The sequence below is a fragment of the Mycteria americana genome, chromosome 2 (genome assembly GCF_035582795.1).
Source record: "Mycteria americana isolate JAX WOST 10 ecotype Jacksonville Zoo and Gardens chromosome 2, USCA_MyAme_1.0, whole genome shotgun sequence".
Lineage (NCBI taxonomy): Eukaryota > Metazoa > Chordata > Aves > Ciconiiformes > Ciconiidae > Mycteria > Mycteria americana.
In genome coordinates this window covers 162911300-162936696 of record NC_134366.1, presented here as the reverse complement: position 1 = coordinate 162936696, position 25397 = coordinate 162911300, and the positions used below count along the sequence as shown (strand labels likewise).

The window sequence follows — 25397 nt, the reverse complement described above, 5'->3', positions numbered from 1 at the left end:
GCGCAGGCGCGCCGCGCCCGCTCTCGCTGCAGCCGCTGTCGCCGCCGCCATGAGTCGCGCCAAGTTCATCGGTGAGGGGAGAGCGGAGCGGGGTAGGGGGTCCGCGTCCCCGGCCCCGGTGGGGCCGGTCGCCTCACCCCAAGTTCCTCCGTACCTCGCCCGGTGCCGGGCTGAGACAGCTGCCGCCGCCTGTGGCCGCCGCGCAGAGGGGAGCCCCGCCGTCCCGCTCCGTGAGGGGCCGAGCGCGGCGGGCGGGGGGCGTGGGCCGCTCTGGTGACAGGGTCTGCCCCTCATCCTTCTTCTGTAGTCCCTCTCGGAGTCTCCGGGGCCGAGAGACAGGCTGCCTTCGAGCCTACAAGAAGTGTTTGGGAACGTTTCTGCCGTGGCTGGAGGCTTCACGCAGGGCGCGGAGGGGCTGCTGCGTGGCTCCTCAAAGTTACCCCTAAACTCTGGGTTTTCTGGCCGCCTCTCATCCCCTTTTTCGCGTTGGCGCGTTAGTTGTGGTAGTTTCTAATTGTATGGAGTTGGCTTGGATAAAAATGTTAACGTTCTTAGGAAATTCGGCAGGACGCACGTATCAGAAGGTGGGTTCAGATCGAAGTTTTACGTGTGGCTGAGCAGCCTAATATTACCTTGGAAGATTTCCCTTCCCACTGGAAACCCCGGTGGGCTCTGGCAGCTGCAGAGGCGGCTGTGCCTGAAGCCTGTGCTTCAGCCCGTGTCTGCGAGGCTGCAGCTCAGGGACAGCCTTGGGAGCCAAGTAGAGGCGGCTGCGCTGGGGCTGGAGCGGCTTCGGACGGTGGCTGCATTGCAGTGCAGGTTTTCTGGCCAGGCTGGGGGGTCGTGGGCAGCAGGAGGGAAAACAGGCAGCTTTCATGAGGCAGTCTGCTGCTGCTTCCACCCCTGTAAAGGTTGTGTGTGAGATGCTGCATTTTTCCTGCCCTGTTACTGCTTGTTGGCAGAGATAAATTTGTATTTTCATGTGAAAAGCGGAATTAATTGCAATAAACAGTGCATATGCATTAGCTTTGGTGATTATGAGGGCGTGTCTTAAACACTCGTAGAATAAGTCTGGAGTTGCACAGAAGGCCAAAATTTTATTTTTCTGTCACTTCTAGTAAGGAGTAAGCTCTCAAGTTATGCAAGTAGACTTATGCTTAAGCTTTATATGGCCTGTCGTGTGGTAGTCAGGGACTACGAAGATATGCTTTCCATTGTCTTCCCTAGTTGGCTAATGCTCAGAATGAAATGTAGAGCGACTATAACATCTAATTTCTATATTTGTTTTTTCATAGATATTGGTATTAACCTGACAGATCCTATGTTCAGAGGAATCTACAGGGGAACACAGAAACATCAGGGTAAATGTTTCTTTGTATCTGCTGAAAGACAGGATCCCTCTCCTTAAAATAGAGACCTCTTACATGTCAGAATGTGAGATTAGAGTTTCTTAGAGATTAAGTAGAAGAAGAGAAGAAAGCGTGACAAAATAGGTTAGATGTTCTAAGCAAAATACATTCTCTTAATTGCTATTAAGCTGTCATACAGGTAACTGCTTCTAGAGCAAAATGGACAATTGCTGATCTATTTTTATTAGGATTGCATAGAAAAACTGATCTGAGTATTGTGAACAATAAGCTATCAAAGTACTGCATTGCTGAATCATAGTTACTAATTATAACTGATGCTTTTTTGCTCTTATGGCCTTTAGATATAGATGTAAAAACAGAGAGTCTCCTAAAGTACATGGAAAAACTTCCGTTGACTTCTTGGATTTAAATTGGATCTTCGGTTACTGCATTTTGTTATTGTCTTCTAAAGATTAATCAAGTGTGGTTTAAAGGTTGTTCATGGTAGGCATTTTGACTGCATGAAAGTGATTTTTAGTTGAAAAGTAGTTAAATTATGCTGTAAAACCTTAAGTTCAATTTATGACATTTTTATGAACTTCTGCAGATGACTTTTTGGATGTGGTAGAGAGAGCAGTTAAAGTTGGAGTTAAAAAGGTAATTTCTTATAATAAAATTTATTTAATATTTTAAACTGCTTTATAATACTTTGTTTTTTGGTGGTCCCCTATTAAAACAAATGTTTCTGAACTTGCAATGAAAAATGCAGTAACTTTCTTCAATAGCGTAAAGCAAGAGCATTCTGTGCAGAGCATTGTCTTTCATTTGCACAGATTATTAGATGCTGATTGTTTAAGTTCAGTGGTATCATGTTATGTGTATCTAGAATTTCTTTTGTACAGCTTCAACAGAAAGATGTTCTCTGACCTACTGCAATCAGCTAGTACGTAATTTTCCATGTTAGTTGCATTATAGGCAACCACTCCTTTCTTCTTGTGTCCTGTGTGACTCTCTTACTCAACAGTTACTGCTACAGATGAAAGCCCAAAAACTCTTCCGATTGAGATCCTTCAGATACTTCTGTATGTAAAGGAAATTGGTAACTGCATAAGAGTTGGGAGTGCCCACAAAGTCTTACCGTTGAAACATCTGAATGTCTGCTAGTAAATACTGGCTTACGTGTATTAAAACAGCATCATTATGAGCAGATTTGTAACTCTTAGCTTGAAATCGGTGTTTTCAGCAGTGGACCATGCTCCTTTAGTTACAATAGTCCAGCCTGCCTGTATCTCTTTCTCTAAACTGAATAAATTGTCAAGACAAAAGTATGAGTTACAATAGAATACAATGCATATTGTCACAAACTGTTCTACTGCACTAATAAGGCTGGTGGATTAGAAAGAGAGAAATAAACCCTCCTCTGGAAGAGGAACAGGCATCTCAGGAGTTTGCTGAAAGGCTGTCATCTGAAAAGAGTGGGAAATAAACTGGGAGACAAAAAAAGAAAACTCTTGTGATAGAGAAGTTACCACACTGCAGCAAATACAGAATCATAATCACTTTTACTGCGTTAATATGTGCTGTATAACTACTATTTAATCTTAAACTACCCTCTGAAAGTAAGTGGCAATTTTATCATCAAAAATAGATCGGCTGCATAATTTTTTGAAGATGCACAGTGGATTCAGAAATGGAATTTAGGAGTTCTGTGTCCTTAGCTATGTTTTCAGTCTTGCTGCTGGCCTCTATGGTGTCAGAAGTCTATTCCATCCCAGACTGTTCCTACTTGCCTAGAAGCTTAATCTGTTTCTTTGAAAATACTTCTATTTTTCCGTATAGCTGCTGATTTATGGTAATTTTTTTGTGAAGTTTTGCCCTGAAGTTTTGCCTCAGTATGTACACTGAGCCAATTTCAGCTTAACTTACTTTTCTTGTGATACTGTTGGGGTGCATCCATCTCTAATGGAGCATACTGCAGAAATGTCTGACTTGGTGCTGACTGAGTCTGGTGTAGCATGTGTAGGGAGAAGAGTTGTCCAAAAGCAGTGCAGTCATGATTTATTAGGACCTAAGATACAAGATCCTGCACATGGTGTGCACGCACGTGCCTACGCGATAAGAAACAGTTCTGGTGTGATAATCTTTGATCGTAAGGTAAAAATAAAAGATCAGAGCCAGAAATTCTTAAATTTTTAATCCTGACTCCGATACAGACTCCTTTGGTTTATCTGCTTACTTACTCATGTCTTGTTTTGGGTGTTCAGGAGTTCTTAGTTCTTCCACCTGTAAGACAGGGAGAATGTTTCTGAGTATCACTTCTTGAATGCAAATAAAGTTTCTTGAGTCATTGTCTAATTAAGTTAATATTGTTGCAAATAGAAGTATTTTACTCATTTAATGGTTTAAATACTTACCATAGAAGATACTTGATAAAGAAAAAAATCAGGGTTTGATACCTAGTGTATTTACTAGCTCCTGAGGTTTGTTACTGATTTATGAAATTTTGTCACGTGTGCATTAGTAATTGTCTTCTGATGTTTTCTGTCTAGATTTTTACTTATATCTGAGTGTTTTCTTAAACATTCTTTTTAATGTTCAGAGAAGAACATACTTGCTGACAGTACTTTTCTTCTTCCAAGTTTTTGATTACAGGTGGGAGTCTACAAGATAGTAAAGATGCATTGCAGCTGGCACAGACAAATGGTATTTTCACTTTAAACTTACATTGTTAGTCAAAAATGTAACTTCTCCACTCTCAGAATTAAGAGTTCAGAAGGACCTGCCCCTGGAGGTGTTTACAGAATCTCCGATTAAAATGAGAAATTACGTTTTGGAATGGGATGAATGCATTGTGTATGGGTTTCTGTATGTTGCTCTTTAGATCCCTGGGTGTTGGAAGGAATCAGTCTTTCCTGTAATTTCTATTTCTAGATAAAAATAGAAATTGCAGGAGATATCTGGAATAAAAATGTTGTTACAAGGCTCTCTTCTAGAAATAAGCTGGAATACTTATATGGTGTGGAATATATGGGATTTTTGGTGGGTTTTTACTTACCAGTCTATCATGACCAGCTTGAACAAGAGAGGTATCTTTCTCTTTACAGTTCTCCTAGCTTTCCCTTTCTTTCTGTGAAAAGGCAAATATCATTCCACTAATTACTTGAGTATATATTTGAACTAAAACACATGTTAAAGTACTATTTACAGAACAGAACCATAGAATAATTTAGGTTGGAATGCACCTGAGGAGGTAATCTGGTCCAACCCAATCCACCTCCCAACTTCTATCAAAGCAGGACTAGCTTTAAGTCAAGTTTCTTGGGGCCTTATATACTCTTTCCCTCCCCCCACCATGCCTTTACATTCTCCATAAAGGCGCTTAGTAGAAATGTTAGTTTTGGCACTAAGGTAATCTAGGTTAGATGCTTAGGTAAATCAGGCTAGATGTTGCTTGCGAAATTCTGTAACAGCTAACGCAGAGGCACACCAGGGAAATCACATGCTGTCTGCAAATCTTGCACCTGAGTATACCTGATGCATTTTGAACAAGATGTATTTCTAGATGATCTCAAGAGGTCTCTTCCAACCTCAACAATTGTATGATTTGTTGAGGGCCACTCCACCAGAATAATTCAGCTTTGAGTTGCAGTTTTGGAGTATACTAAATAATGTGTACTAAAAAGAAACACACGAGCACACACCGCCACTAGAGATAGTCTAACATTTTTAAAGCAGAAAATACCAGTATAATAAAATTTATCACCAAGATAAAGATGTTCAGTGCAAGTTTTCTTTTAAAATTATGAGCAATGAAAGAAGGCCAGATACAGATACTGTCTATACCTTATATAAATTCTTTTTTTCTATTTTTTTCTTAAAATCTTCTAATACTATCTTGCTTTAGACATGTTTTACAGTACAGTTGGCTGTCATCCTACCCGCTGTGGCGAATTTGAGCAGAGTAGCCCTGAACAGTATTTATCTGAATTAAAAAATCTGATTGAAGAAAATAAGACAAAGGTAATAGCAGTTGGAGAATGTGGCTTAGGTAAGTGTTCTCCTAGTACTTCAATTTTTTTTTTTTTCCTAGACATGTATTAAAAAATTCTAAAACACTAAGTGGGTTTTTTGTTCTTTCTATTTGTAGATTTTGATAGATTAGAATTTTGCCCAAAGGACATCCAACTCAAGTAAGAAACTTTTGATGACTATAAATTGACTCGTAGCAATTTACAGGAGTGTTTTCTCTCTTGTGTTCTACCAGGTGACATTTTGTCAGGTACAGACCTGCAGTTTGCAGGGTTGGATCTGGTTTTTTTTGGCAGAAATGGGACTTTAAAGAAAGATGCCTACATTCAAGTAGTGCTATGTGCTAAATTTTGCTACCTTCCTGGTGTTGACTTAGCATGTCTTTTTCTGTAAAATTGATCAGAATTTGTGGGTTTCTGGGTGTGACAGATGTTCGTTCTTGCTAATACTCAAGAACTCTTAAGAGACTCATGGGGAGAATAACATAACTGTAGTGTGTGAAAAAAGAATTAGGTTGAGTGAAAGGCATGAGTAAGGGAACAGAACTGTCAAAAAGGGTAAGTCAGCAGTGGAAAAAAATGAGCTTTTAAGGGAGGTGTTAGCTGGGAGCAGATAATTGAGAGGTGATGGAAAAAGGTGACCTTGGGAGCTAGAGAGATCTGTGTTTTGAAGTAATATATGCAGCATAGCTTCTTTCCATTCAGTATCTAGCACAGCCCCTAAAATCAGCTTGCATTCTTGTAGTGAGAACTTCTGTCTACAGAGGGAACTGACCGAAAGATGTAAGTGATAAATTCAAATAAGATGAGTGATTAATGAATTGTGCCTGCATATTACTGTTCTGAGTAAATTAGTCACTGGGGGGCAGTGGTTAGTTGTGTTTTTTCTAATTGCTGCATGTTAGCAGTAGGTAGAGTTTTCTTCCTAATGCTTCATAAGTCATACAGTAAAATATTCAGCAAAGTGGACAGAACTTTTTTTCCTGGTAGAATTCAGTGTACACAAAGTTCAGCAGAGCACACCTTGGAGCATAACCTGTTTCTTTTCTGTGGCAAACTAAAATGCTGGTGGAGTATCATATTTTAAGATCCTTGCTGCCTTGATGTTATTGGGAGGAAAAAAAAAAAAATCTGATTTTCCTTATCTGATGGACTGCAGCTGAAGACCTGTAGTGAAAAACTTCTAATCAGGTGTGCTGAAATTGGGTTGTGAGGAAAGAGGTGATAGGGTGGAACAGAAATCACTTTTAAAGTGGTAGGTGAGTCCTTTCTAATTAAAGTTGATAATGACAGAAAGTCTTTATCTGAGCTATTTCAGTAAATCATACTAAATACATAAATCTAGTTTCTAAGAGATCTATTGAGAGCCCTTGCTGGAAATTGCAGTTGGAAGGAGGTGATGGATGAAAAAAACAGAAAGCAAGAAATATGAGGGAGTGAAGAATCATAGAATATTTGGGGTTGGAAGGGACCTTTAAAGGTCGTCTAGTCCAACCCCCCTGCAGCGAGCAGGGACATCTTCAACTCAATCACGTTGCTCAGAGCCCCGTCCAACCTGACCTTGAATGTGTCCAGGGATATGGGGCATCTACCACCTCTCTGGGCAACCTGTTGCAGTGTTTCACCACCCTCATTGTAAACAATTTCTTCCTTATATCTAGTCCGAATCTACCCTCTTTTAGCTTAAAACCATTACCCCTTGTCCTGTCACAACAGGCCCTGGTAAAAAGTCTGTCCCCATCTTTCTTATAAGCCCCCTTTAAGTACTGAAAGGTCCCAATAAGGTCTCCCCAGAGCCTTTTCTTCTCCAGGCTGAACAACCCCAACTCTCTCAGCCTTTCTTCATAGGAGAGGTGTTCCATCCCTCTGATCATTTTTGTGGCCCTCCTCTGGACCTGCCCCAACAGGTCTATGTCTTTCCTGAAGAGCCTGAAGGCTCAAGGACAGATGCCTGCAAACACTGTGTTTGTAAATTCTGTATTTTCTAAATGGACAGCTTTCCCTGCTCTTCATCCTCCACGTGTTTGTGAAACATGGTCAGGGTTTGGGGTTGTTTTCATTTCTGCTAATTGAATGCTATGGAGTTGGATACAGTCTGGCTTTCATGACCTTTAGCAGACTGGTTGGTGAGTTCTTCAAATTAATATTCAATGTACGCTTGATAAATTAACTAAAAAATGAAAAGGAAGGCAAAGTGTGAAATGCATGGAGGCAGGTCACGGGTTTTCAACTGATCCGTAGTTCAGGTGTTACAGCAGTCTCTGGAATAGCTAGCAAGCAGCTGCAGAGTTACCCTGTAGAACAGAAGTATGGTAGTTTCCCAGTGGGTAGTATCTGAGCATGACCTCTGTTTTGTTTAATGTTTAATCATTTTCTAGTTACTTATGCTGTGTTTTCTTCTGGATAATTTTCACCTGTAAAAAAATAAACATTACTTTTTTTATCCTTTCTCTTGGATTGAAAAGCTAATAAAGATGAGAAGCTAATAAAGATGAAATTCCTTTGAAGCAGCCCTAAGAACGTTTTTTGTCAGAATTTTTCTCCATTCTCATAACTTTTCCAACACAAATTGGTGATTTGAATGATAGTTAGGTGAAGGTACTGCCTTGGTGAAGGTCATGTTATAAATGGACTGATAAGTATATGGAAGTTTCACTTCTGCTGTGCTACTGGGAGGGGTTTGTGGGGCTTACCGACATGGAAACAGGAGTTTTCTTAACCAAATTGGAGGGGATGAACAAAATCATATGCACTGTTATTAATACATGAATCCAGAATTGTTTGGGAATATTCTACCTCAGTGAGGCCAGTTGGCTTCAGCTCCTTTAGTGTCTTGATCCCAAACCTGAAAATACCACAGTATTTGAACTTTATGGTCAAAACTAAACCTGCAAACAGCCATGCAGAAATATTTTCAAAGTTTCTTGTTGAGAAGCAACATAGAACCAGCATATATTGAATGACAGTCTGCTCACCCAAAGAAAAAGGTTGATCCTTCAGCATTGGAACTAGTAAGGTTTAGTTTCCTGTTGACTGACTTTGTTACATTCTGATCACTGTATGCCTGGTTTCTTCATGCTTTTCCAGGGTTTCTCTTTCCTTTTTTTTTTTTTCTTTTTTTAATTTTTTTCTCTCCAGGAACTTCCCCATTCACCCGCCCTTTCTCTTTGACAGGGCAAGTAGCAGCATGTGTTGGGCTTCATTGTAGCTAGAAATGGAAGAAGCTTGAGCTGCCTTTCCATTTGTAGGGGCACTAAACTTTATACTTTCAAGACCACTGAAGTTAGATTGAAATTGGCAGTAGGTTACTTAAGGAGCTTATTTGCAGCTCAGTCTCTAAAACCTCATTTCCTTATGAAACAAGTCTTCTGTTTAAAAACAAACAAACAAACAAAAAACAAACAAAAAAAAACCAAAACCACACCAATAATCAAGCAATTGTAGGTATTTAACCACAAGACCAATCATGAATTGCAATTAAATTTATGTTTGGTCAAACAAGCTAAACTAAGCACAGTATCTAGACTACAAAGAAGATTCAAAGTAGGTGTAATTTATTCTCCTGAATTTTTATGTCAGTTTTTAGCGTTACAGTCAATTTCTGTTCCACCTGTTCTATCTCAAAGATCTGCACTGATAAACAGGGAAGGTAACTTTTATCAGAGAAATATCAACCTGTAATATACAGAAAATAGTGAAAATTGCACAAAACGACCAGTTGCATTGTCTTTTTTTTAGGAAAATGTAAATCAAACTAATGGTTTGCTGCCACTTTCTCCTGATTGGTATGTGAATCGTACACAGCAGTATGTGGACACTTGAGTTTGCCTTTGAAATGTTTCTGATACCTGATGATGGGAGTGCCCCAGTGCCCTGGACTGCTTTTAACAGCACCACCTAAAGAAATTCAATATGTGCATACAGTCCCAGCCTGTTGGGACAGGCAATGTTGTCCTTCTTGCCTTGTCCAAATAATGTCATCTTACGAATTATGTATGGCTATGGAGTCACCTATGCACTGTTGGCCCTCTGCCATGCATAAGTTCCTCTACCATGTTTCCTGAGCATTGGTAATTTGCATGCCTTGGTGCAGTGTGGCAGACAGAAATGGTAAATGATAATGCTCTTGGATCAGAACTAGCTGCAAATGACAAGTGACGGTTTAGTTCAGTGCTAATTAAGTTCCTTTGGAAACTGCAGTGGGGAAACTGGCTACATAGTTACCTTCCCTCTGGCTGTATTTTGATGTCTCTTCATAGGATAGCTACTTCACTGTTACCACTCCTTTAAAGAGAATACTAGGAGTAGAAAGTAAGGAGAGGGATAAAAAGGAGTGAAAAGGAAAGGATGCAAGCACACGAAGGAGAGGAGGGAAAACAGTGGAAGACTTTGAAAGAGTGAAGACAATAGGCAGAATGGGCCAGAAGTAAGATGCCTAATATTGGTACTTGTTCCACCCCAAGAGAGGAAAGACTGACCTTCATGGAAGAGCAAACAAAAAGTCTGGGTTGTTACTGTACCGGCCAGCCAGCTCTGATGCAGTTTTGGCCATTTGAGGCTATAGAAGTCTGCATAGTGCTCTCACTCGCCCTCGCCACATTTACAAGTGCTTCTTGAAATAGTGGTCTCTGTGTGATCCATGCTCTCCCTTCCTGGCGTTTCGAAGCTTTGTGGAGACAACAGTCAGTTCCTCTTCCGTTAAAAATAAATAAATAAAAACGAACTGCAACACCCACAGTACACAAGAGTACATGCTTAGCATATACATGCGTGTATTGATGCTCTTGGCCACTTCTTATCTGTCTTCCAGCATAGATCTCTATGAATATACCATGGGAAAGAGTTCCTTTTAAATCCTTGCACAAATAGGAGCTTTTGCATGGCAAATCCATTAATTCTGTCTTTAGTTCTGGAGGACTAAAACATACAAGCGCTGGAAAAAACTCTTCTACTCTTTATTTGCTCTTACGCTGTGTGTCTGTTTAAAAGTTATTTTTATGTTACAGGTATTTCGAAAAACAATTTGACCTGTCAGAACAGACACAACTGCCCATGTTTCTGCACTGTAGAAACTCACATGCTGAATTTTTAGGTGGGTTTTGTTTGAGAATTTCATCCTCAGAGCAAATTCTGAATATGAAAAATCTGGAAACCTGAATCTTTCACCTTTGTCTATTATAAAGCTGTCTTGCATTTTTATTTATTTCATTTCATAGACATAATGAGAAGAAACCGAGATAGATTTGTAGGAGGGGTGGTAAGTATGGACTTCAGTGTAGCATTCATTTTTACATGCATGTCTGTCAATATTGTTGCTTAATATGCAAGTTTTTTGTCATGGAATCTGGGTAGGTTTCCTGTTACATGATTTAGGTTATTATTAATTAAAAGTGTTTTCCAGTCCCGTCTAGTATTTTTATTTTCGTTGCTTATTCAACAGTTTTTTTGCAAGGTAAGAAGATAGGCTGAGAAAAAGCTCTGCAGCTGACACGAGCAGTTTTTCTTGGCCTGTCAGAAGGACAGTTTAAGCACCTTATAATTGACATTGGCCTTTTCCCAATTCTTCAGTGTCTGTAACTGCAGTGCGTTCAGACCACAGATAATTTAGATGCATGTTCCCAGTGGAAGCCGTAACCTCAGACATTTGCTTCTGACGTTAGACATCATTTTCAAATTAGATCCAGATGTAACTTTTGATTGCTTTGTGTCTTTAGATATTCAGATCAGGTATTTTAATTCAAAAGCCTAACAGGAAAAACTTCGGATGAAATGATTAACAAAGTCCAGCAACACTTTCAGGTTTCCGTTCTGGTAGGGTTTTCCAAAAGTAGTAAATGCTTGGATTATTCTATCCTACTAACATCAGACCACATGTCGTACAATAATATCTCAGTCCTGAGGTTTCCCCTTTGTTACTGCAGAAACCTTCCCCTAGCTCAGTACTTTGCATGTTGTGCTTTTACATAATACTGTACAGTCTCTCCTTCCTTCCTTTCTCTGTTCTGCAAAACCGGTAACGCGTAGAGAAATGATGAGCAGGCACCCTCTGCAAGTGACTGTCCCCCTCACAGCATGGGGAAGCAGTGTCTTTACCCCACTTGGGGTGAGAAGCTGCGGTTCCCAGATGCATTACACTGTTTGCACCTTGTGACCTACCACTTGCCTCTTTAGTCCCTGGGATGACCAAATAGAGTGTCTCTAGTTCCCGTGGACTAAAAGCTGTGGAGAACATAATACTGCCCTTACTATGTCTCTGACAGTGCCCTGTAGGGAATACTGAGGAAAGAATGTAAAAATCCAGCGTGCACAGGATTACTTCCTGTGTATGGTCTCCCAGCTATCAGCTACAGGAGGTTCCTGGGCCAAAAGTGGTATCACTGGATAGGCCTTTTCTACACATATTTATCACTCACAAAACATGGTAACCACTTTTATTACAGTATTCAAGTGACTTCAGCCTGAACTTTGCCCAAATTCAGAACCAACTGAGCCATGTCCAATCTTTATGTTTGTATTGATGTGTAATGCATACTCTCAAAGGTATTTGACGCAAATAAAAACTAATACGTACTTTTAAATGATTGGAGTTTTAAATGAAGTACATATATTTGTATATACGTGTGCATCTATATATATGTTCTAGGTACATTCTTTTGATGGCACAAAGGAAGAAGCAGCAGCTATATTAGATTTGGATCTTTATATTGGAATAAATGGCTGGTAAGTTCTTTACAAGAAATAAAACTATTTTAAAATGTCAGCTGTAGTGAACTCATAGCTTTCTTTTAAACAATGAGGTCAAGTTTTCAAAGCTCTCTAGACTTAATCATCTGACAGATTTAGAATTGCACTCATTAGTCTATTAGCCATAAAAAGTTCTTAACTCACAGCTCAGTGAGTTAATCTAGTCTTAGGTCCGTTCTACTACCCTCAGGTCAATCCTTGTTTGTAAATAAATAAGGTTGTGAACGTGGAAGCAGTCCTTCTGAGAAGTGTTTAAAAAGTAGCGTAATTTTAAGCTGCCATGTCAAATCCAGGATGCAAATGTAACCTGAGCAGCCTTATCTACTGGTTACGCAGTCTGAATTCTCAGCAGTCGTCTGGCCAAAAGCCAGCCAGCATCACTTCATAAGTTGCATGGGTTGCCAAGTCCGGGCAAGTATGGGCAGTGCAGGCAGGGGTTCTGCACACTTACTAGGCTGAGACGGCTTCACTGAGTAACTCTGCAAATTTGCCCTTTTCTGCAAAGTTTGAATTTACAGGCAACACTTTGAAAAACAAAGCAAATTTTATTCCCTAACAAAATTATTTAAGAAGCTGCCTTTGCTGCAAAACATTTCAACAGGCAAAGTAATTACTTTTGTACACTTTTAATTTTTTTTAACCAAACTCTGATTTTCTAGTTCATTGAAAACAGAAGCCAACTTGGAAACACTGAAATCAATTCCTAGTGAACGATTAATGATAGAGACTGGTAAGATTTTATATCTTGGTCAGTTTGTGACTTAAACACTATGAGGCAACAGGATACGCTTGTACAGCAATGATAAGGGGGAATCAAGAGCCAAGGATTTCGGCGTAGAAAAAGGACTGGCTGTTTCTCCACTTGGGAAAGCAGTTTACAGGCTCCAGAAATACTACTTTTCAGCCTTCTGCTGGAAGGAATAAGCTGCCTTGACAGTTCCTGACATTGCAGGGGAAGATGGAAAGGACAAATTGACAAGCCCAGATTTTTAAGTGTACCTAGGTACCAGAATCCTGCTTGAGTCTCTTTTAAAATCTAGCTTGCTGGAGATGTGCCAAACACAGGGCAATGGCTATGATCTTGCCACTGGTAACAGTAACAGCATTTGGAAACAACAGCTCTTTAAATTGAATAAAGTGGAAGAATGCTTGAATTCCTCTCTTGGCCTAATGAGCAGTGATTTTAATTGACTGACTAGGGATGCCTTTTTTTTTTTTAATGTTCAATAACCAGCAGTTATAAATACAGTATTTATTTTAATTTATGAATCGGAGAAAGGAAAACTACAAACTGCCTAAATCCTTAAATTTACTTGCATGTGAAGTACAGACCTGTTAAAGTATACAGGAAGTTTCTGTGGAATACATGCAGCGTATCCAGCTGTCTTTATCATGTTAGAGGAAGTAAGTGTTATGTACTATTATTGCTGATTTTTTAAAGTGTAAAATCTTGAAAGTAACAGTATAAAAATCCAAAGATCTTGAAGATGTTAAATTGCCCATATCTCTTGAGTTCCATTTTAAATTGCAAGTCACTGCTAGAAAGAGATTGCAAGAACTTTTGTCTGTGGAAGCAGTTGATGGAACTATCTCATGCTATTCTCAAATGATTGCATACTCTTAATTTTTCTTTTTTTTTTTTTTTTTTTCCAAATGAAACTAGATGCACCTTGGTGTGGAGTGAAAAATACTCATGCTGGATCAAAATACATTAAAACTACATTTCCTACAAAAAAGAAATGGGAAATAGGGCACTGCTTGAAGGACAGAAATGAACCCTGCCATATAATGTAAGTGTATGTAAGTAGTGTTATTTTAATCTCACAGGAAAAAAAAAAGAAAAAATCAGTTCACTGGGAACGTGGTATATAGAAATTAATTCTAAATTTATTGAAACCTGTGCAAGGTATTGCTTTACAAGCTGTGGAAAAATTTTAAAAATCTTAATTTTCCCATTTCAGCAACTCTATGTAAAAAGCTCCCTGAAAGTGAAACCAGTACTGTTTTGTATCTTTTCAGTTGTCACATTGGAGAAGGGGCTAAACCCTTTAAATTCTCTGTAAAGTAACCTGACTTGAATAAATTTCACTCAGTTTACTTTTAAAACTGATACAGCACTGGAGCTGCGCAGGCCTCCGCAGAGGCAGCGCTGAGGCACCACGTAGGGCCTGTGCCTGTGTTCGTATCACTGCAGCTGTGACGCGAACTGCCGTAACATGAGTTTGGTTAGGGTCATTTCTTCTGCTGCTGTGCCTAAGTAAGTTTCATAGAACACTGTGATCTTATGAAGTTCGGATATGAAGAACAGCAGTCAATATAGAGAAGAGCAAAATAAAATTCCAGGACTTTATGGACAGTTAGAAAGTACAGAAACCGTTTTCTGCCACCTTTTCCTGCGCTTCCTCACAGAGGTGTGAAAAGCAGGGAAATGTATCATTGTTTTAGTGAAAATGTTTGGTTATCTCCATTAAATGGCACTGATAGATGAAACACCTTAATTTTCACAACTGTTACTGAAGTCTGGTCAGTGAGTTACACCCATCTTCTCAGTTGTCTTCTCATTATTAACTCCCTGAAAAGAAAAAAGGAATTCAGGAAGGTTTCTTCTTGCGCTGTAGTACGTGAATGACTTTTCAGCAAATCAAGCTCAGAGCTGTACCTATCCAGGTGCAAAACCCATTTACTCGATCAGAAGTGGGATTTCTTTTGCTGTGAAGTCTGTATGTATTTCTATGAAAAGCTGTGTAAATGACCTGTTTGGAACTAGCTTTTGAAATACTGCTCGGCATAGTACTAAAGGATTTAGGTATTCAGCAAGGTGTCTAAACAAGAGTTTATTTGAGCACTGAAGGGAATTCTGCTGGTTTTTTTGGGAGATCTGAAGAAACTTAAGAGACCACTGATCACGCTAAAAGCATAGTTTAAGCTGACATGGTGACATCTCCTAGTGTTCAGATACATTTTATGCAGTTATGTCCATCTGTAAAACTCTTTGAAACTGATTTTATTTGTGGTTTAGAGGAAGTGCACACGTTAGCACAGAAGGGCTTTTTCAGTATTTTAAGACTTTCTAGGGTCAGTCCATGATTTTGGAGTAGGGGAAGAGATCAAGTGAAAACAGTTTTCTGATCACAAGTGGAGGACCTCTCCTGTTGCTGAATAAGGCTATTTCAGCAAGCCGGTATGTGTTAACAACACCCCCATGTCTTTGTCTGCTGCCTTAGTTGTAGCTCACAGAAAGTGTGTTTCAGAAACCCCAGAACTGGAAATGCAGGGAGTCTGTCCTAGAGCGGTACATAAATGCTGTACTTCGGCCTCTGCTCTCTTTTATAAAACAAAATCTTGTTTAATTCAACCTTATTTCAAAATTACTGTCCCTTTAACATTAATTATAACCTGTACTAGCTGTAGATTAGTGACCTAAGAACCTCTTAAACCTTATGAAAAATGAAGCATGGTAACCAAGAATTGATGTTTTGTGACTTCTCAAGTAGCAAGATTTGGTGTGAAGGGAAAGTTAGCCCCAGGCCACACAGTGTATTTAATGTTCAGGGTATATATACTGTTTAATATAGCTCAGTTGGCAGGAGGAATTTTCCACTTCGCTTTTTTTGGTGGTGCTGGACACCTTTCCATTTCGATGGTGATATTTCCACTTTATATATATTTTTAGAACTGCACTACTCCCCTTGGAAGCTATTTTTTTTTTTATTTTAGCCACAAGAGGCTTTCTTTTTTATTTTCTCCTTCAGCAATTTCTTAAAGAGTGTTATGGTAAGATGTAGCATCCTGCTGCATCCAAAGCGAAGATAGCTATATAAGCCCTAACAAGACTCTTCAAGGGTGAAATTCTTTGGTATTTGTTACTTATTTCTCTGTAGGCCTGATCTCACCCCATCTCATCTTGAACATCCCCTTAAATCAAGAAGCTGTTTGGCTGCAAAGCATAGGAGTGGTCATGAAATGGGCTAATCCTGCATCTAGGAAAATATTTGCATTCCAGTAATTGTTAAGAGCAACTTTTTCTACCTTGCCTTCCTCAAAAAGAAGTTTAGCCATTGCGTAAGTTAAGAGGCAAGAGCCAAAAACCAAAAACACCAAACCCTACCAATCAAGCTTGGGGTTCCTGCTCTCTACCATGAAGTTAGGTTTTTTTCCCTACTACTAGAAAAAATGAAAGTATTACTTAGGAATTGTACAGAATATTCCTTTTTTTAGAATGATTGATACAAAATCAAGAAAATGAGTACAGAGAAAAGATTGTGGCTTGGTTTTCTGTTACTTAGTGTTAATACTATTTATCACATTTCTTTTGGTTCCTTTTCCTGGCATGTATCAAGGCTATGGGCCTTTTAAAATTGCTCATTTAACATTTACTGCAAATATTTGAATGCATTTTAATCACAATTAATCTAGAGAATGGGGAAGTAGGAATAAGTTACTTCACAGCTATACTCTCACGTAAGGCTGGAATTTAAGCTTTGCCATGGACCAGTTTATTCATAGTGCAGCTTTAGCCTTGAAAGGCTAACACAGTCTGAAAAATGAAGATCATTGATAAAGACACCCACAAAATGACACTTTCTTTGAAACAGAAAGCTGTTTAATTACCTCCAAACAAGAGTCAGAAGACCAAAGATGAATCTGTACCAGTGAGCAACCAGTGTTCAGTGTGAAGGGAATGGCAGTTAAGTGACTTAAAAGTGAAGCTCTTTGCATATCTGAGCACCTTGCCCTGCTGCTCTCAGCATAGGTTTTTATTCCAGGTTAATCTTACTGACTTGTACATACACATGCAGCAGTCTAAAGTATATTCAGTACTGAGTTTCAGAGTCTTCTAATATCAATCTTTCTTTTTTAGTCAAATACTGGAAATAATGGCGGCAGTAAGAGAAGATGACCCACTTGAGTTGGCCAATACTCTATATAACAACACTATTAAAGTCTTCTTTCCAAAGATATAAAGTTGTTTTTCTTACATTTATTCAGCATAACTTTAGTAAATATATTGCAAAAACTTAAAAATTACTGCAAGTTCTTATCAATGGAAGCCAATCTGTAGTGCTACTTTTTTTTTATGGTACAAGATTAAAGCTGCTTTTGAAAAGGTGGTCTGCAGTTGTGCAGTTTCTCAGCCCTGTTTCCCTTTCATCAAGATTCAGGATCAATTTCAAGGATAGCCCAAGCTAGCAACTCTTGTTAATACCTGTATGCATTACAAGATGAATACCAGGCTGCCGCATTCACATGTAGAGCACTTCAAGCTACTACTGGTAATTCAGAAGTGTTTAACACATTAATGGCATGCTTTACTACTTCACCAGAAAGCTTAGCAGTTTCATCTTTGTTCCACATACACAAATGCTATAAAATTAAGTCTACCAACCTAAATTTTTATTTATTTTTTTAAAAACACAACTCACTAGTTTTTAGCGATAAAGCTCTGCTAATACTGAATTTGTAAGTAAAGCAGCTTTGGTTCAGGCTTTGCATTTCTGATTTGACCCGCTGAACAGTCTGTTTTCACTAGTATTTTTCATTTGCACCCAGACCTTGTTGATCGGGGATTACTGGTATACAGTCTTTGGCACAGCATTAATCACTGCATCAATTAAAGAGTGTTTTTCCAACCATCTTAAAAACATGTGAAAACACTTTATTCCATGTACAATAATGTACACAATTTTAAGGTGGTCATGAAAGAGACCAGCAAAAATTAGAGGTATATTTACAGTAGCACACACCACAGTAAACAACCACCATTCACAGACTCAACACGGAGATACTGCTGTTGTGCTTAAGTACAATAACTACAACGTGGTACTTCTTTTATTCTGTTGAAGTCAATCTTAAACAAATACCTCACGGCTTAGTAGAGGACATCTTAATCACCAAGAGTTAAGAGTCAACATTAAGAGTCTCATTCAAGTGCTGTGCCACACAGTCATCGTCTTCCTCATCACTATCAGAACTGTCATTATCTTCATTTAATTCATTTTCAGCATCAGCAGCTGCTTCCGCACCTTGTACAGGATTTTCATTTGGTGCCACAAACCCGTTGTTGTTAGAGATATTGGCATTTTCCTTGTCCTCAATATACACTTTCTGATGGCACATCGGGCAAGTGTCCTGAATGTACAGCCACTTCCGAAGACAAAGTGCATGAAAGTAATGGTTGCATGGAGTAATGCGAGCAGAGGTGGTGAACTCGTGGTAGCAGATTGCACATACATCATCTATTTCACATAACCGACTTCCTTTTACCTCTGGAAGTGAGTTTATTTTCTTAACAGCAGTCCGGCGATTTATAAAAGTCTTCCAGCCATTCTTTGCTTGCAAGTAGATGTTGAAGTACGCATGTAGACACATCATGCAAGCGCGAATCTTGCTTCCCGATTCAAAAACCATTGTGTAAGCTCCGTTTCCAAACATGATGACTCCAAATATAAACTCAATAATATTGCCAGTTGAACGAACATAGTAGACATAATCATCAAGTTTTTCCCATAGCACATTATAGTAGCCATCAATCATAAACAATATATAAACAGTGATAGAAACTATTACTTTTAGGCAAAGCTCTACACAGAATGCTGTAACTGCAAAAAGCCACGTATTTAGTGCATAGTGGTGCCAGAGGATATAACTGAGCAGAACTGGAAGGATGAAAAGGCAAGCGGAAACAAACAGTACAGGGAAGTGTCGGCGAAATGATGACACGTGGGAGGCACTCAGAGACATCAGCACAGGGTCTGTCATTCCATGGATAAAATGCAGGACTGCGGTTAACAAAAGGCACATATTTCGACTCAGGCGAACTAATCGTTCTTCTGGTTTCAGTCCGCTTAGACCAGTCTGCAGAGCCAAAATGAAAAACAAGACGGGCGCTACAAAACCAAGCCTTTTGTCGTCCTCGTCAGTTGATCCGATGAAGGCCAAGATACCAAGTCCCAAATAATGCGCTATTGAGGAAATGACGGCACTCATGCCTAACACAGTTAAAGTCGAGTCACACCCACTTATGATCAGACTGCAAAGCAGTTCCCAACAGTTATCCCATGATATCAAGAAGAATTTTTCTTCTGTATTAGTTTCAGCCATCTTTACAACATACGTTAATACCACAGCTTGTGCTGTAAGTCTTGTTAGCCAGAAAACACGCAGTACAGCTGGAAAACGAATCCTTTTCCATGTATCTTCCATCAATAGCTGTAATCCATAAATGCGATACATGTGCCTCACCAGCAGATAAACGTATCGCACCGAGTAATAGAACCATTTAATTTTTGTAACTAAAATGGCTGTGGTATTTAGTGTCAGAACTAGGCCTGAAATAAAAACTAGTATCTGCCGGACATTTAAAGGTAATTCAACAACCAAGCCAATTATAGGAATCAGTATATCCAGGATGATGAGTTGAGAGTATATGGACTGCATGTTTAGCAATGTAACATAGCCGATTCCAAACGTAAGCTGAAGGATAGAAAGTGCCATCCATAGCGAAGGTCCTTTATGAGGGAAGATCTGAATTCCAAACGCAGCTGTGTAGTAGGCACTGTAGAAGTTTATGTGCAAAGCAGCATAGTAATTCACCAACACTGAAGTCGCAGCCAGCAGAAATGCTGAGGCAATCATATAAAACTTGAAAAGTGCTCGCTGTTGTAAGACCAGAACAACACTGGATACAAAGACACCTAAAAACAGATTGAAATAATTTAGTTCTCAGCAGAAATTCAACAACAAGATTTTAACCTATTAGCTTTGGAGCTACATTTATTTAATGTATCACTTCCCAGTTAGTCACTCGTAACTTTACATTACCAATGGTGCCCTCTTCAGAGAAGAGACAAGAGGATGACTTCATCTCTGCATTTAATACGCCTGTGCGCTGCAGCTGCGATGCAAAGCCAGTGCAAGCATTAAGTCACAATTACTGTTAAATCAGCTGCAGTTTCAGACTAGAGCAGCGACAATTCCCAGCCATTCAGCCTTACTCTTGAAATCTAAGGGTAGACAAGTTCTAAAAGCAGAAAAGAATTACCAGATATAGCGTCACCTTTATAGGCAAAGCTAGTAAATTTTACTTGTGTATTCCTTATTAAGTCCCCTAATTCACTTGAGCAAAGCACTCCACTACAGATGTCTGAGCTGGAGTACTGACCATAACAGCTGTCAAAACAGTTTAGCTAAACCCTTTAATGGGAATATACTGAAAATTTGCTGTAGTTTACTGGGGAGAAGGCACTCTTCTTCCAATTCCCTTTAGTTTGCTTTCATTTCTGATAAGGCATCCTGAAACAAAAGTCTCATGGAGAAGACCTTCCACAATATAAAGCTTTTGTACACAGAATCCAAAACTGCACCAATCACCTCTTTGCCAATGCCAGTGGCAACTTGTGTCTTCCTTGCTAAAAGTCAGATTTAGATCTTGAAATTCCGGTTTGCTAACCTTTCCCTCATGCTGACCATGAACACATCTTGACCATGACTGGAAAGTCTGCACCTTCCTATGAGAAATACAGTACCTTGGTATTACATTTATGACCTTGCAGTAAACTCCTTCTGTAGTATAGCTTATGGATTTCATCACTATGTACTACATAGGTAAGGGCTCTTCCCTAACAGATGTTAAGTGAAATGGGACTTATCACTAGATTCACTTCCTTAAACATTTTTTTTCTTCAGGAAACACACTGCCATTGTTTTGGGCTTCTCAGTCAGCTTCTAGTCTATGCAACTGCTTTCTCATCTGAACCAGTTTGGAGAGATTTCGATCTCTACAACTTGTACTTGATTGAAAGTTGCTTTCAATCTCTGTACTAAAACTAATGAAATCACAAGTAATCCTCTTTCTACTGGAGGACAGCATCAGTCTTTTCTGACTGATGCTTTGTATTGTAGATTGTTCCAAATCCTCCATAATTAAGTGTTTAAAAAAAAAATATTTCAAGCCATGGTATCTTGATCATGGCAATAAAAAAAACCTTGCTAAGAACCAGCATTTGATTCCACCAGTAGTGCTGCGAGCTGCTTGTATCAAAAAAAAAAAACCAAACCCCAAAACAAAAAAAGACCCACCCTGGAGGACTGAATAAGAAGGGAGAGGGTCAACACGAATCAACAGCAAAAGGCAGACTACAAAAAAAGTTACTAATGCACCTTAACAGTGTTCCTTGCCAGCAGCATTGGCTGATATAAAAACATTCTCCTTAACTAATCATTAACCCAGTAACCTTGTGAAGTTGACCGAGGAAAAGCCTCAATCGCTTTTCAGAAGTGCCTTGTATCATAGCTCGGTTCTTCCATGAAAAGCTGACTATTCGTTACATACAGCACTTTTTTAAAGATAAGCTTGACAATTCCATTGTCTTTTCTCAGAAGTCACAGGCATTTGAGCCTTTTCTGTACCAAGCTCATTATTTACTTAATTCCGATCATTTGAGCCAAATGAGATACATTTTGCACTAAGCAGGCTGCTCTAAAACATGCCTGTAAACAAAACCTATTTTTCTTCCTTGCAGTTGCAGTAACAGGCCTGTATTTAGATACTACAGGTCATCATAAAACACTGACGTTTCACACACAAGACATCCCTAAAAACAGTACTACAGTGAGTCAAGAGAAAAGCTGGACCTACTGGTTCCTCTAAAGAGGGACTAACAAAAGGTAAAGCATTTCTCTGTCAGCACTTGTATGGACAAGTCAAGACCCCTGCAAAGGAACCTCAAAAGACCACAGGAGGTAACTCAAGTCTCAGAGGGGAGCTGAGCAGTCCTCTCCCCCCCATCTCCATTTACATCACTCAGTCCATCTTGCCATGACGAGACTTCCCCCCTGCCCTGCAAAGCGTTCACCAAACACTAAATCTTTTCCCATCGTCCCTCTGGTAGGAAATGCTGCAGTTCCTCCTTTGAGATGGGTCTCGTGTTGCTGTATATACTGCTGCTCATCTTTACCGTTCCTATCTATGCCACCCCACCACCAACTGCCTCCAGTACAGCCTCCAAACACAGCGTTTAATCAAACCACACACACTTACTTCTAAAATAATTTCCTGTGTTACAAGGAATGCCTCCCTCTCGTTTTTTCCTTTAACTCCTGCAATTTGTCAGTACCTTTATAGTAGCACATTACCTAGGATTTGACTTTCAGTCAGTTGCAGAGTTCAAATACCTTTATACATGAGTACTTTAATCATGTGGAACTGTCAAATTATTTTTCCCCTAGTCCCAGCCCTTCTACTTACTTCCACATCTTTCTACAGACTACAGTATTTATAGTAACCCTCTCAAAAGTCAGTGTCCTCACTGAGGAGGGACTGCTGCCTGAAGTAACAGTTTCACACTCCTGGGGGTGGTGGTTCTGCTGGAATCGAGACACTTGAAAAAAATCATGCAAAGGTATGAAAGGTAAACATTGTGTTGGAGACAAAGCAAGGTTAATCAAAAAGGTTAAAGAAAAATTGCACTCCAGTTGCAGAACTTGGTTCTGTGCTGTGTATAACTCTGTGTACTTGTGTAGAAAATAAGGGATGGAAGAATCAGACTGCGGAACCCTGCAGTAAAACTTTTTACAAATCATACAGATCTCCGTTAGCATTCTTGAAGAACTGCGCTCGCAGAAGGTTTCAGAACTGTTCAATGTCGCCCCTGAAAGCTATCAAATCTCTCCAGAGCTACAGTCTTTGTATCTAGAGGACAAGTTGTACGTTTATCCTAGGCTAAACAGTATTGTGCTACAGGAAAAATTTGGATCAGTCTTCCAAAGCCTGCAAATGGTAACTAAAAAGGCAACTTGCCCACTATTTAAATACAGAATGATCCAAAATAAATATTTCGGTTTATCCTAACAACAGCAAAACCCAACCCTGTAATCCTTAAATTCAGATGAGGAAAAAATAGATGCAAAAGCACTCTGTTGTCTCAACCACACAGAACGTCTTGGCATCATCTTTAAGTAGTTACATTTTAATCTTTCTTTCATTTTGGAAAGCGAAGAACCAGAGACCACTTCTCTCAAAGTGCAAGATAAGTCTCTTGGCATAAACTGTTCCCAAAGCTCTTTTGCAGGAGGCAGGAGAGGGATTACCCACTTCTTCCCCCAAACCCTTCCAGAAAAGTGATCATATAAATGCAATCCTAAAAAGTGTCCTAATTGCTTAATCCCAGTATCACACACTTAAGAGTGATACTTGACCACTCTTCTCGGCTTCCTACCCCAACAGCCATGCCACCTATTTCCTTCCTATTTTTTTTCTACTATAAACATCAAACGAAACACAAAATCAACATGTCGCAGGCCTGCAAAAAACTCTTGCTGTATTTTGGATGCTCCTTTCCTTCCCACCTCAGGATTCCCAGCTCCAGGATGCGATACAGGATGCCGCACCACCTGTGCGGCAGTTAGCAGGACGGGGCTCCAACCTAGCTAAGACTATGTAAGCACCCAAGATTACAAGTAACACTGGGAATAGTATCACCTAGTTGTACCACTGATTGTCAACCTTCATCCCAGGGAAGGAAAAAAGGTTAAAAATAACCACCGGCACGTTTCAAGAGGCTTCTCTTTCATTTGGGACCTAAATGCCCGGCATTTCTAAACTGCTGTTCCTAAAATAAGGATTTAACAGCGTATTTCAGAAAGACATCACACTACCCAAAGTGCTTTTTACAAAAAAAAAAAAAAAAGTATAGCCACGAAGTCAGACGTTTTCCGCCGAGGAGGGGGCTCACAGCCCCCACTCCCCGCGTACATGGCGAGCAGCGCCCGCCCGTCCACGCCGCGGCCACCGCCACGCCCGGCGCGGGCCCGAGGCTCGGCTCCGCCGGCTCCCGGCGCCTCCCGAGGGTTCCACCGCCACGGGGAAGCGGGAGGGCACCACCCCAGCGAGGAGGCGGAGGGAGCCGGCCCGTCCCCTCCGGCTCGGGGATGGCAGCGGGAGTCAGGGGACGGGGATGGAGGCGGCGGGGAAGCGGGCACGGAGGACGGCAGGAAGGGAGGGGATGTAGCCGAGCAGGGGCTCGGGGAGGGGGGGAGCCCAGGGCGGCAGAAAGGAGACGGCAGGCAGGGGTCAGAGACAGGGGAGGGGGGAGAGGAGAGAGACGGGGCGCGACGGCAGCCGGCAACGAGGCAGTGGGCCGAGGGGACGGGGGAGAGAAGCGGCGACCGTGCCCTGCCTGCGGCTGTACACGAGGCCAGGGGGGCAGAGAGCAGCGAGGACGGGCCCGGGCCCGGGCCCCGGCCCGGCGGGGGCGCCGACCCCCCAGCGCCCGGCCGGTGGCGAAGGCCGGAGCTGCGCGGCGGGCGGGCGGGGAAGGGCAGCGGGGCGGGAGTCGGCCCGTCCCGCGGCGGGAGGGAAGGTCTCTCACCCAGCAGCCGCAGCAGCACGCCCAGGAGCGCGGCGCACAGGGAGCCCCCCGGCAGCGGGGACGAGTTGAAGATGGCGTCGATGAGGAACAGGCTGGGCACCCGCAGCGCGACCTCCAGCCCGGCCCGCAGCCGCGGGCCCAGCCGCAGCCACGGGAGCTGCGGAGGGCCCGGGGCCGCCATCCCCTGCGCGGGGGCAGGCAGCCCGCCTCTCCCGCCTCTTAAAAAGCAGAGGGGGCGGGTGTGGGGGGAGGGAGGGCGGCCGGCGGGCTCGTTACCGCCCCGCGCCCGCCGCCCGGCCCGGCCGGGCCCCCCGCCGCGCCGCCGCCGCCTCCATGTTCCTCTGCGCTCCCTCGGCAGCTCCGGCCCCCGCCGGCCGGCGGGGGCGGTGCGGGGCGGTGCCGCGCGGGCGTCGCAGTGCGCGGCCCCGCCCCCGGCTCCCACGCGCGGGGGGGCGGGCGGCGCGCGCCCCCCCCTCCCCCCTCCCTCCCGCCCAAGCGCCGCGGAGGAGCGCGGGCCGCGCGTGGTGCCTCAGGCGGCGCCTGGGTGAGCGCCGCGCGCCCTCCCTCAGGCGCGGCGGGAAGCCGGGCCGGCAGCCGGTGCCCGTTCCCCAGCGGGCCTACCGCGCCCTGCGAGCGAGCCGCGCAGCGGAGGCGGGGGCCGCGTGAGGGACATCCCGCCCCGCTCGGTGATGAGGCGAGCGCGGCGGCGGGGCCGGTTTCCCCGAGGAACAGCCCGGGCCGGGAGGGGGGTGCGCGGCGCGTAGGAGCGAGCTGCGGAGCAGGGGTCGGTCTGGGTGGCGTTTCTGAGCCAGCTCGGGGGCTCCCGGGAAGCTTCCCCTTTCCCCTCTGGCATGTCTACAGTAGCAAAGCAAAAAAAAAAAGCGCCACCTGCTATTACATAAAAGATA

The 25397-nt window shown here is 41.9% G+C and overlaps 2 protein-coding genes across 6 annotated transcripts; one reads left to right on the top strand and one right to left on the bottom strand.

Annotated features, from left to right (window-relative positions):
• Nucleotides 1-6: 6 nt before the first annotated feature.
• On the top strand, nucleotides 7-17122 carry TATDN1 (TatD DNase domain containing 1). 4 transcript variants are annotated; one of them, XM_075495255.1, is made up of 12 exons: nucleotides 7-71; nucleotides 1296-1361; nucleotides 1957-2006; nucleotides 3989-4052; nucleotides 5254-5397; nucleotides 5497-5539; nucleotides 10384-10469; nucleotides 10594-10634; nucleotides 12021-12097; nucleotides 12781-12851; nucleotides 13785-13911; nucleotides 16983-17122. In XM_075495255.1, the coding sequence occupies exons 1-12, from the start codon at nucleotides 50-52 to the stop codon at nucleotides 17083-17085; spliced, it is 894 nt and encodes a 297-aa protein (XP_075351370.1). In that variant the 5' UTR covers nucleotides 7-49; the 3' UTR covers nucleotides 17086-17122. The 4 variants fall into 4 exon arrangements, with proteins under 4 accessions (XP_075351370.1, XP_075351369.1, XP_075351371.1 ...); XM_075495254.1 differs by having other exon boundaries at nucleotides 10-92; XM_075495256.1 differs by lacking the exon at nucleotides 7-71 and adding an exon at nucleotides 297-584.
• Nucleotides 17123-17213: 91 nt separating this feature from the next.
• Nucleotides 17214-24804, bottom strand: RNF139 (ring finger protein 139). Of its 2 annotated transcripts, none has more exons than XM_075495251.1 (2): nucleotides 24490-24804; nucleotides 17214-19815 (listed from the first exon to the last, which is right to left on the bottom strand). In XM_075495251.1, exons 1-2 carry the CDS (start codon nucleotides 24668-24670, stop codon nucleotides 18020-18022), a joined length of 1977 nt encoding a protein of 658 aa, XP_075351366.1. In that variant the 5' UTR covers nucleotides 24671-24804; the 3' UTR covers nucleotides 17214-18019. The 2 variants fall into 2 exon arrangements, with proteins under 2 accessions (XP_075351366.1, XP_075351367.1); XM_075495252.1 differs by lacking the exon at nucleotides 24490-24804 and adding an exon at nucleotides 23086-24108.
• Nucleotides 24805-25397: the final 593 nt, after the last annotated feature.